Here is a 12,805-nt window from a genome sequence, read left to right as displayed (position 1 = left end):
CTCAAATTCTGTGGTAGTTTTACTCTTTTGAAATTTGCTGAAGTTTCATTTTATAGCGTAATGAGATATCCACCTCACACCCACTCCTGAGGATCTTAACTGCTTCATAATCAACATTTATTGTGTTGTTGAATTCCTCCTCACACCAAAGCAAATTTTTCTTTTCTTCTACTAATCGAAAGGAATCAGTTGAGTTTAATAAATTTAAGATGTTGATTCATTTGCCCCAGCTTCTCTCCTTACCCACAAATCGATAGACATTGGAGAAGCCTGACCTCTGGGAAATGTTATCAGAATAGCATGGGATCACTCAAAATTATATAAATATAGAATCTTCTATTTGTCAGTTTTTACACATTTCACTCTCAATACATGTGTACTGTGATACACTACACTCATCACAACAGGATTTTGGTTATTTCACTCTCAATACATGTGTACTGTGATACACTACACTCATCACAACAGGATTTTGGTTATTTCACTCTCAATACATGTGTACTGTGATACACTACACTCATCACAACAGGATTTTGGTTATTTTAGATGAAATGAGACATAAAACATTTCACTGTTGCCATAATTTTGACTTAAATTATAACTCCATTACCCATTTCATGAAAACAACACATTTAAAAATTACTCAATTATTCCCACTCTAACTCAATTTTGTACATGTTTTAATTACTGCAATTTAAAAAATTAATATAGTCTGAGTTTCTATATATCAAATATTAGAAAAAAATTGAATATCCTAATTTATGGAATTATAAGCCCTTCTAAATTCCTGTTCTTATACAGTAACACACAACTGCAATAAAAATAACTTAAAATAATCTAAGGATATATAGCATGATATAAAAGTATTCTATTAATGTTCAGTTAGCTTTCAACACCACTGTAGGGCAATACTTTAGTTATACAATTTTGCAACCTCAAAAATAATGCTTTTTATAGAAGGGAAAAAAAGGATTTTTTTCTAACAGTTATACCTGATAGAGAATGGCCTACATAAAAACAGTAAATTAACTATGAGAGTCAAGCAGTTTCAAAGAACAATTCATGAAGAAGCTTTGATTAACCTACAAATATCGTAGCTTATCACTGCAACAGCAGAGGAAACTACCTGCTAAACCATGGTCCCCTCAAAGCTACAAGATGAATAATGTAACCGCTGCTCTCAAGAAAGGGAACGGGACCAGAAACTTACCTTAAATGCAGAGGACTTCAAACAGCTTTTGAAACCACTTCATCCTGCCATTTTGCTGTAATGACAAGGATGAAAACTACTACCACAGCCTCACTGGTTTTCTGCTTCATTTACTGCAAAGATTCTCTGCTGTGGATTAGTCACCTGGTGAGGCTCAAAACTTTGGAAGACAATTGTTCTGGGTGGGCCTGGGGCACTGGTGTGTCATGAAAGCCCCTGGGTGATTCTAATACACAATCAGGGCTATGAAGCAATGCTCTGCTGCCACAGTTGTTGCCTTGGTTTCCCAGGCTTCTGTCTGGCCCTCTTGTGATAGCTTCTATGAATGCTGCCAGATGACATTTCTCTAATTCTCTAATGCTCACAGAGTTAAATCCAAACTTCTGCGCAAACTGCACAAGACTCAACATGATCTGCTCTTATCTGCCCGATCAGCTGCCTCTCCCCTACTCTCCACCAGCTCTAGAAGCACTTGATTGCAACAAGCCTGGCCTTAGCCTCAGGGGCCGTGCACTTACTCATTCCTTGCTCTGAAATGCTCACCATGTTTATGTGTCTGGAGAACTGCAGCTCCTCTGTGAAGCCATTCCTGACATCCTAGAGCTCAACCCTCCTTTAAGTGTCCTCAAAGCACCCTATATGTACACAGTTTTGTGCTTTTTTTCTAACCATATTGGACGGTCATTTTTAGAACACATGTCTCTCCCATCTTCATTAGACTTTTTTGAAGCAGGAACTATATCACATTTGCTCTATAGCCTTCAAACTTAACACGCTGCCTAGCATATACAGCATTCTGTATTTGTTGAATAAATGAATGATATCATTTATACTATTTTTACCTATTATAGATAGAGCAAGAGGAGACTTACATTGGGACCACTGGAAAAAAATCAAGTCCATAATAACAAAGAAAAAGCCTTACTATTTATTTAGTATTTGGTAGTAGTAACTATTATTAAAGATCAGTCTTCCAATAAGGTTACCAGATTAATTTTTAACATGGTTAAAGTCAAAGACAAAACTGTAATTAATTCCTTAAGAGTGCCCTCTTATCATCAGCCTTCCCAAACCATAGGCTTTCAGAATGATGGCCAGTATATGCTCACCTTCAGCTCCGTAAAGGAAAGAAACCCCCTTAATGCCCACCACAAGTGGATCTAATCTGGCTGCTTCTGCTATGTGATGTCTAACCCACAACTCTGGTGAAAACGCTTACTTTGTATTTGCTTTCTGATCTGGAAGGGGTGGGAATATGTCCTTTTTTCTTGAAGGTTGTAAAGTGCTTGCACTGAGGACATGGCTTGGTGCTGGAATCAATACGGCCAAGTTCCAAGAAGTACTTATACTTGATGGAGTCTTCATGCGTTAAGTTATAGACAACAGTCGTTTCTTCCAAGAATTCAAAACACTCTGTGATGGGGCATTTGATTTCTACTTGGCCAAGTTGTACCTGCATGATGGAAGAGCAGATGGAAGGAAAAAAAAGTCACTGGTTATTTTCTTTCTTTTTTTTTTTTTTTTGTATACAGTATTACTTATTTCATGATTGCAATAAAGGATTGTGTGCAATTTTTAAGATAACATAATCAATGTTAATCACATTGATACCTGCTTTAGGCAATACCAAAATAATCACTATATAATGTTTCTGAAATGATTTACAGGGCATTTAAGTCTTCTCTGATCATTGTTTTTGTGAAAAGAAATGGACCTAAGCCACAGGCTCACCAAAGAAGCAAATGATCATCTCATGTTTCTGGAAACTGCAAGGTTACACAGCATTCAGATGATGCACCAACTGCAAGAACTGCAGGGTCAGGCAGCATTTAGACAACATGCCAACTAAAAGGTGTTTCATATTTTTCAACATCACTGCAGAATACTTCAGCACTAAACTCTGGGCACATTTTACTATTTTAAAAGGACAAAAGAGATTCTGTAATGTAGAATGCCTAATAGTTTAAAAAATGTTACAAAAAATAACCGTTTCCTCTGACCCTTCTGTGTTAAGAACATAAAGTAAATAGTTCATATATAATGAGAATCATAGGAACAAGTAAGAAAATGAAACCAGCTATAACAGTGTAAAAAAATCCTTATGAAATCTGGCTACTACTGAGATAATTTACAAAATTAATGTATTCAAAGGACTATGGCGCTAGATTAGGAGAGAAGGGAGGATACATCAAAACGTGACATTTAGTATGTGGTATGGAGTACTAGATATGGTTAGCATTAAAGATTAAAATACAAGATTACAGCACAAAGTATGGACACAACTAATTTTTAGATGATTAAAATAAACAACTTTAAAATAATGAGTAGCTAGAGTGTTTTTTGTAAGTAGCGAACAATAACTCTTTATATTCATGGCATTACAATCTCTTTTGTCCATCCTAATGTAGTAAAGGGAGGCACTAAAAACTCCAGATGACAAACAACACCAAACCCTTTCTTTTTTATTTGAGTGAATCTGACATTCTCAGAAAGCAAAGCATACACACTTGCAGTAGAAAAGTATGCTGTGAAGACTCAGGTAGGAGTAGGAGAAAGCCACGCAGTTTGGGGAAAGAAAAACACCAGAGAGCAGTTAAAAAAAGAAAACTAAATTCATAGTAACTGTTAACATTGCTATTTATCTGGCACAAGCTTGAGGTAAGGTAGTTAAGAAGTCGCAGGCTGACATGTTGAATATCAGTAAAGAACATGAGCTAAGCTGAAAGCAAAATGAAAGAGGCTGGCTTTGGATAATTATCCTTATTAGTATTGACCTGTTAAAAGTATAAATTGTTGCATAACTTTATGCTACTATTGTACAAAACATGGCCCAGAGAGGATTTAAAAATATGTGTCCATTTTTTTCTACTTTTTCTGATGAGTCTGCTCACAGTCCCAATCAGATTTTATTATTCATGTTACAGTGTTACGATGCTATTATAATTCAAATTATGTTTTAGAATAAATTATTTTGTTCTGCCTCAAGACAAAAATTCTCAGGAGACTTTTGTGTAGATAAAAACCCCTGTGTAACATACTAAGAACCTGGTTTAATGAAGTATAGAACTTAAGCATTAAAAAATGATTAAATGTTTCCTCTTTTAATATTCTGTAGACATTTATCGAGCACGATTCTGAGGCAGGTACGCGCTAGGTACTGAAGCTTTGCAGGTGCAGGTCAGTAAAGAGGCAATCAGGATGCAAAATGGTGAGTATAAGGTGTCAGGAGAAGTACAGTAATCTCAGACTTGGGGGGATCCAAAGAGGTTTCTTGGAAGAAGTGAGGTTTCAAGTGAGAGCTTAAGACTAGCAGGATTTAGCCAAATAAAGGTGAGAAGGGGTTCCAAGCAGACAAAAGAGATAACTTGGGCAAAGGCCTAGAGGAAAGAGAACATAGCACTAGCATACCCCAAATGCACATGCATCTGAACTTGTATAGCGCCCAAATGCACATGCATCTGAACTTAAAGATCACAGCCTTGGGACGGCTCTTAAAGATGAGCAGCAGCCTGGACCACAAAGTGTGAGTAAGGAAAGATGAGGCTGTTATGCAAAGATGAACCAGCTTGGACCAGAGCACAAAGGCCGAGCATGAAGCCATCTTAGGAGTCTGTATGTTTTTCCTATTTAAATAGAAAACTATGCAGTTTTCAGAATGTGAAAGATAGTTTTTTTTTAAGTCCACAGAAAACGGGCTTACTTGGGCCACCTCGAGAGGCACTTGTTATTGGGCAGCAGTACATTTTTGTGATTAAGAGTCTGAATTTTTTATTGTCAGGTCAGTGTTCGAATCCAGTCTTCCTCACCTATGAGTTTATTTTAACTATATAAATGACAACAGTGGAGACAGCAATTTCACAGCCACTCAGGAATGGACAGGTTTTATGGAAACTGAATGCAGTTTATGGACTAGAACAATCCAAGGCAGCTAAAGAGGGCAGGTTGTCTTGATACTCCTTCAGCAGTGGGTATTTATTACTCAACCACATCAGGATACCATCCAACATCCAATCAAACACTTAACTTTACTTTTCTACTGCAGTATTTCTCAAATCTGTAAACCTATTCAATTTCCATAGATTACTTCCTCTAGATTTCATACCCTCTGCATTGACTTATTCCTTCCCTTCCTTTCTTTCTCAAGGCTCCAAAATCCCTATCCTACTACATTGAACCAAAGACCTCATATTTTATTGAACACATAGAGGCAATCAGATGCATATTCCCATACCTACCCACTACCAGCTCTAGCAATTTACATCTCTGTTTTCTGTCTTCCCTCTGTAGAGGGCTGAATCTATTTCCAGAACAACTGTATATGAGTCTCTTAAAGTGTCTGTTGGGCATTCCAGTTTCCTGGCCCACTCAAGGCCTACAGAACTGGGGTCATTGTTGACAAGCCAGTAATTGGCAGTTTGGAACCGCTACTCATACAATCATTCTTCTTCATACTAACAATATCCTCTTTTTCATAATATAGTGTTACTCATCACCTATGCAATCTCTTGGCCTCTACATGGGTATCTTTTTCAGAAAACTGTCCTCAAAAGATCACTAGTAAACAACTAATTATGATTAAGTGAAGTACACTTTTTCATGTGTTCAAGAAGGTATGTATTTCATCAATTCAAGAATGCATTTTAAAAGCACATTTTAATTTCTTGAAAGTGAAGTTTTTTATCATCAAAAGAAATCAGTATTGTACGTAATTTACTTGGCAGTGTTTTTACTTTCTTGGTGGTATATAACCAAATACTGCATCCTACAATTGATCACATCTTTGTTTTCAGTGAAATGTGGTTTCTGTGAGCTAAGTAGTGTGATGGACTTCTGGTGAGATAAGAGGAGAGAGAAACACAGGGTTTCTACTGAAGGAAATGAATAATAAACAAGCAAATAAACAAGGCAGATTGTAACCTGTGTTATGAATGAACTACACATCATGGAAGCAATCTCTAAGGAAATGACAACCTGAGTTGAGAACTGAAAGGCCTGTCATGCAGAGAATGTGGGGAAGAGACACCAAACAAAGGAAACAAGAACATTGGCTCCAGCCAGAAGGTGTCTGATGTGCCTCTGCTCAGAGCACAGAACTCAGTGACAAAAATATATACTAAAAGAGGGAGAGAAGAGTGTGAGATGAAGTTGGAGAGTCAGGCAGAAAGCAGATCACATGGACCTTGTTGGCCATGTGTAAAAAGTCTGTATTATAGACAATACGAATCACTGGTTTTAAGAGGAGGACTGACATGCTCTTCTTGGAGAAGAGACTGTAGAGGAATAAAAGTGAAGGCTGGGAGAATTCTGGAAGTCTGGATTCAATGGCTCTTCCCACAAGTGATGTCTAACTGTTACAGGCAGTTGATAGACGACTGAGAGGTAACAAGATGCAGGGTGTATTTTGGAAGTGGAATCAATGAGATTTTTTTAAATTGACAAAAATTTTATGTATTTATGGTATACAACATGAGGTTTTAATACATATGTACAGATCAATATATATTATTCAAGCTAATTAATAAATGCATTACTTCACTGTTAATTTTTAACAGAAGTAAGAACAAAGATCATTAATAGGAGTGGTGAGAGAGCGCATCCTTGTCTTGCGTCAGTTTTTAAACGGAATGTTTCCAGCTTTTGCCCATTCAGTATGATATTGGCTATGGGTTTGTCATAAATAGCTCTTATTACTTTGAGATATGTTCCATCAATACCTAATTTATTGAGAGTTAACATGAAGGAATGTTGAATTTTATCAGAGGCCTTTTCTGCATCTATTGAGATAATCATGTGGTTTTTGTCACTGATTCTGTTTATGTAATTGATTACATTTATTGATTTGCATATGTTGAATCAGTCTTGCATCCCAGGGATGAAGCCGACTTGATCCTGGTGGATAAACTTTTTGATGTGCTGCTGGATTTGGTTTGCCAGTATTTTATTGAGGATTTTCGCATTGATGTTCATGAGGGATTTTGGCCTGAAGTTTTCTTTTCTTGTTGTGTCTCTGCCAGGTTTTGGAATCAGGATGATGCTGGCATCACAAAATGAGTTAGGGAGGAGTCCCTCCTTTTCAATTGGTTGGAATAGTTTCAGAAGGAATGATATTAGCTCCTCTGTACCTCTGGTAGAATTCAGCAGTGAATCCGTCTGGTCCTGGGCATTTTTTCGTTGGTAGGCTATTAATTACTGCCTCTATTTCAGAACTTGTTATTGGTCTATTCAGGGATTCGAATTCTTCCTGGTTTAGTCTTGGGAGGGTGTATGTGTCCAGGGACTTATCCATTTCTTCTAGATTTTCTGGTTTATTTGTGTAGAGGTGTTTATAGTATTCTCTGATGGTAGCTTCTATTTGATGGTAGTGTCTATTTGATTCCCCTCTCTTTTCTTCTTTATTAGTCTACCTAGTGGTCTATCTATTATTTTTTCAAAAACACATCTCCTGGATTCATTGATTTTTTTGAAGGTTTTTTCATGTCTTTATCTCCTTCAATTCTGCTCTGATCTTAGTTATTTCTTGTCTTCTGTTAGCTTTTGAATTTGTTGCTCTTGCTTTTCTACCGTTGTGATGTTAGGGTTTTGATTTCAGATCTTTCCAGCTTTCTGATGCGGGCGTTTAGTGCTCTAAATTTCCCTCTAAACACTGCTTTAGCAGTGTCCCAGAGATTCTGCTATGTTGTCTCTTTGTTCTCATTGGTTTCAAAGAACTTCTTGATTTCTGCCTTAATTTTGTTATTTACCCAGGAGTCATTCAGGAGCAAGTTGTTCAATTTCCATGTAGTTGTGTGGTTTTGAATGAGTTTCTTAATCCTAAGTTCTAATTTGATTGCACTATGGTCTGAGAGACTGTATGTTATGATTTCAGTTCTTTTGCATTTGCTGAGGAATGTTTTACTTCCATTTATGTGGTTGATTTTAGAATAAGTGCCATGTGGCACTGAGACAAATGTATATTCTGTTGATTTAGGGTAGAGAGTTCTGTAGATGTCTATTACGTCCACTTGATCCAGAGCTGAGTTCAAGTCCTGGATGATCTTGTTAATTTTCTGTCTTGTTGATCGGTCTAATATTGATAATGGGGTGTTAAAGTCTCCCACTATTATTGTGTGGGAGTCTAAGTCTCTTTGTAGGTCTCTAAGAACTTGTTTTATGAATCTGGGTGCTCCTGTATCGGGTGTATATATATTTAGGACAGTTAGTTCTTCTTGTTGTGTTGATCCCTTTACCATTATGTAATGCCCTTCTTTGTCTTTTCTGATCTTTGTTGGTTTAAGGTCTGTTTTATCAGAGACTAGGATTGCACCCCCTGCTTTGGTACATGTATCCCGGAACTTAAAGTAAATTGTTTTTAAAAAAGAAAAAAAAATGTGGTACATATGCACCATGTAATACTATGCAGCCATAAAAAGGAATGAGGCCATGTCCTTTATAGGGACATGAATGGAGCTGGAAGTTATTATCCTCAGCAAACTAAAGCAGGAACAGAAAACCAAACATCACATGTTCTCACTTGTAAGTGGGAGCTGAACAACAAGAACACATGGACATAGCAGGGGCGTGGGGCGGAGGGAACAACACACACTGGGGCCTGTCAGGGGATGTGGTGGAGGGAGGGAGAGCATTAGGAAAAACAGCTAATGCATGTGGGGCTTAGTACCCAGGTGATGGGTTGATAGTTGCAGCAAACCACCCTGGCACATGTTTACCTATGCAACAAACCTACACATCCTGCACATGTATCACAGAACTTAAAAAATTAAATTAGAAAAGAAAGATCATTAATACACCAAAAAAACTTGCATCAAGCTCCTAACAATAGGATAGGTAATATAAAAAGTTCATAGTATAAAGTGAATTAAGCCATGAATCCTGCCTTCATAGACGTTGAGAATGTAGCAATTAAATTGGTATTGATAGTCTTCTAGCAATTGGGATATGTTGGTATTAATTCATCTAATTTTTACCCAATAGTTTAAAAACCGTTTTATTAGGGGTAATTAAAAGTATATGTGAAGGTTGGCAGATTGCCATTATGAATCCTTAAACAGCCATCCTCTAGCTTACATTGTCAACTTGGAGCCAATCTTATTTCTTCGATACCTTGAGTAATATGGCCCTCCCATGTTATTTTGAAGAAAATACCAGATACCATGTCATTTCGTTCATAAATATTTCAGTATGAGGCTAAAAAATTAAGAAGTCTTTTTAAAACCATAACCATGATACCATATATCTCCAAAAATGTCAATTTTTTAGTATCAAGTTAACATTCTAAATAACATATCATCTAACTTCTGTTTACTGGATTTTATCTCCTATTAAGGACTTAAAGATATTTTGCTGCTCTGTGTGTTCAATGTTAATACAACTATTTATATCATTGAAAAAGATGCTCTTCAGTTTTTCTGAACAAAAACATTTCCAACCTTGAAAGAAAAAAATTGCTTAACTCTAAAGGAATCTATAAGGCATCATTAAGAGACACTATTATCCACTTAACGTTCAAGCTACATGGCTAATTTGCCACCTGGGAGAACTCAAAAGTAACTTAATGACTCAGGTGATGAAGACCTTTGGAAAAGTGGCAGACTAATTAATTAAATTCTCCAAAGAAAAGGACAAAAAAAAGTACAAATCTTGGGCCTCATTGCTCAATTTATCAAATGTGTGGTTTATGACTCTGAACATGGTTTTAAGTGTTGGTCATGATAGTTTACAAGGTGCTTTGGATTTTGCTCATTTGATACTAGAGGATTTCATATTTCCTCCGTTTTGAAAAATGGAAATATGTTACTATGACAGAGAGAAGAGAATACTGTAATGAAAGTGGTAACAATAATCACAAAATATACATAGATCTACTACAGGCAAAGCACAGTTCCAGGTAGTTTGTGTGGATTAATTACTTTGAAGTGCACCATAGGGGCAGATTGATTTCAGACTCACTGATGTCCCCATCACTTTACTCATCAGTGATTATGGGAAGGTGCCTGCTCTACTGACACATATGGGTTTTTGTTTATTCAGAAGCTACTACAGGGCTTAGTGCTAGATGCCTTTGAATTTTTCTAAAAATGATTAAAAAAAATCAAGTCAAAAATTCTAGAAATCTTTTAACTCTAAGCAAGATAAATACAGTACAAAGAAAACCACATTTAAGTACATCAACTAAAAGTGATATACCAAACACACGGTAACAAGAAGCAACCAGGGAAAAAGGCATATTCCCAAGTAGAAAACTTCAGCCTCAAGTGCCTTGCTGGTAGCTTGCTGTTTAAAAGCTACTCAGTTTTTGGTATTTTGACACAACAGCCTGAATAGACTACTATTCTTGATCTAGAAAAATAAAGTCATAAAACTATTTCTGCCAGAAATAAGACTGATCATAAAGCTACAGGAATTACATTAGTATGACAGTGGCACAAGGATAGATAATAGAACAATAGAACAGAAAAGAGAATAGAACAAAACCACTTCCATATGAACACTACAGAGCCGTGGGGAGGGTTTTTTTTTTTTTTTTTTTAATAAATTGTGCTGTTGGTTTAATATCCATTAAAAAAATCAGTCTTTTTTTTTTTAAAGATGGTAGATAACATTTTTATTATAAAGGTTTTATTTACAGGGGACACATTAGAAGCCAAGTAATTGGGTCAGATTTGGTAATTAAAAGCAGCTGAATAATTAACAAAGGCTTAACAAAGGTGTCAGAATAAGATCATATTTTAACAGAAGATGAAATATATAGAAAGATTTTTATACTTCAACACTTATCCTTCTGCTTGTTTTGCATTTTTCTTTTTTTTTAAAGCATTTTTTTTTATTATACTTTAAGTTCTAGGGTACATGTGTATAACGTGCAGGTTTGTTACATATGCATACTTGTGCCATGTTGGTGTGCTGCACCCATCAACTCGTCAGCACCCATCAATTCATCATTTATATCAGGTATAACTCTCAATGCAATCCCTCCCCCCTCCCATGATAGGCCCCGGTGTGCGATGTTCTCCTTCCCGAGTCCAGGTGATCTCATTGTTCAGTTCCCACCTATGAGTGAGAACATGCGGTGTTTGGTTTTCTGTTCTTGTGATAGTTTGCTAAGAATGATGGTTTCCAGCTGCATCCATGTCCCTACAAAGGATGCAAACTCATCCTTTTTGATGGCTGCATAGTATTCCATGGTGTATATGTGCCACATTTTCTTAATCCAGTCTGTCACAGATGGACATTTGGGTTGATTCCAAGTCTTTGCTATTGTGAATAGTGCCGCAATAAACATACGTGTGCATGTGTCTTTGTAGTAGAATAATTTATAATCCTTTGGGTATATACCCAGTAGTGGGATGGCTGGGTCATATGGTACATCTAGTTCTAGATTCTTGAGGAATTGTCATACTGTTTTCCATAATGGTTGAACTAGTTTACAATCCCACCAACAGTGTAAAAGTGTTCCTATTTCTCCACATCCTCTCCAACACCTGTTGTTTCCTGACTTCTTAATGATTGCCATTCTAACTGGTGTGAGATGGTATCTCATTGTGGTTTTGATTTGCATTTCTCTGATGGCCAGTGATGATGAGCATTTTTTCATGTGTCTGTTGGCTGTATGAATGTCTTCTTTTGAGAAATGTCTGTTCATAATCTTTCCCCACTTTTCGATGGGGTTGTTTGTTTTTTTCTTGTATATTTGTTTGAGTTCTTTGTAGATTCTGGATATTAGCCCTTTGTCAGATGAGTAGGTTGCAAAAATTTTCTCCCATTCTGTAGGTTGCCTGTTCACTCTGATGGTAGTTTCTTTTGCTGTGCAAAAGCTCTTTAGTTTAATTAGATCCCATTTGTCAATTTTGGCTTTTGCTGCCGTTGCTTTTGGTGTTTTAGACATGAAGTCTTTGCCCATGCCTATGTCCTGAATGGTACTACCTAGATTTTCTTCTAGGGTTTTTATGGTATTAGGTCTAACATTTAAGTCTCTAATCCATCTTGAATTAATCTTCGTATAAGGGGTAAGGAAAGGATCCAGTTTCAGCTTTCTACTTATGGCTAGCCAATTTTCCCAGCACCATTTATTGAATAGAGAATCCTTTCCCCATTTCTTGTTTCTCTCAGGTTTGTCAAAGATCAGATGGCTGTAGATGTGTGGTATTATTTCTGAGGACTCTGTTCTGTTCCATTGGTCTATATCTCTGTTTTGGTACCAGTACCATGCTGTTTTGGTTACTGTAGCCTTGTAGTATAGTTTGAAGTCAGGTAGCGTGATGCCTCCAGCTTTGTCCTTTTGACTTAGGATTGTCTTGGCAATGCGGGCAAGGAGCCTAATGTTAATACCCAAGATCATGAGGAAAATGTCTCCAGGCCATCTCACAGACCTTCATGGCAGCCTCTCGCATCACAGGCCCAGAGATGCTGGCAGAAAAAGTGGTTTCGTGGGCTGGGCCCACAGTCCCCGGGGTGTGTGCAGCTGAGGGACGTGGTGCCCTGTGTCCCAGCTGCTCCAACCATGGCTAAAAGGGGCCAACAGACAGCTTGGGCTGTGGCTTCATAGGGTGGAAGCTCCAAACCTTGGCGGCTTCCATGTGGTGGTCAGCCTGCACGTGC

At 37.2% G+C, this 12,805-nt stretch overlaps 1 protein-coding gene across 2 annotated transcripts in view; it reads right to left on the bottom strand.

The window, feature by feature from the left end:
- RNF217 (ring finger protein 217) overlaps nt 1-12,805 on the bottom strand; it is a 129,152-nt gene that overhangs the window by 43,590 nt on the left and 72,757 nt on the right. Inside the window, exon 2 of one of the 2 annotated variants that reach the window (XM_033234451.1) lies at nt 2,430-2,663. The exons of the other annotated variant lie outside the window; for it this stretch is intronic. Within the exon in view, the coding sequence (XP_033090342.1) occupies nt 2,430-2,663 (234 nt within the window). The remainder of the gene's footprint in view (nt 1-2,429; nt 2,664-12,805) is intronic. 2 annotated transcript variants of the gene reach the window in all.

This window comes from Trachypithecus francoisi, unplaced genomic scaffold (assembly GCF_009764315.1).
Source record: "Trachypithecus francoisi isolate TF-2019V2 unplaced genomic scaffold, Tfra_2.0 Lachesis_group15, whole genome shotgun sequence".
Classification (NCBI taxonomy): Eukaryota; Metazoa; Chordata; class Mammalia; order Primates; family Cercopithecidae; genus Trachypithecus; species Trachypithecus francoisi.
The sequence above is the reverse complement of the archived record's forward strand: the minus strand, read 5'-3'. Positions and strand labels throughout refer to the sequence as shown.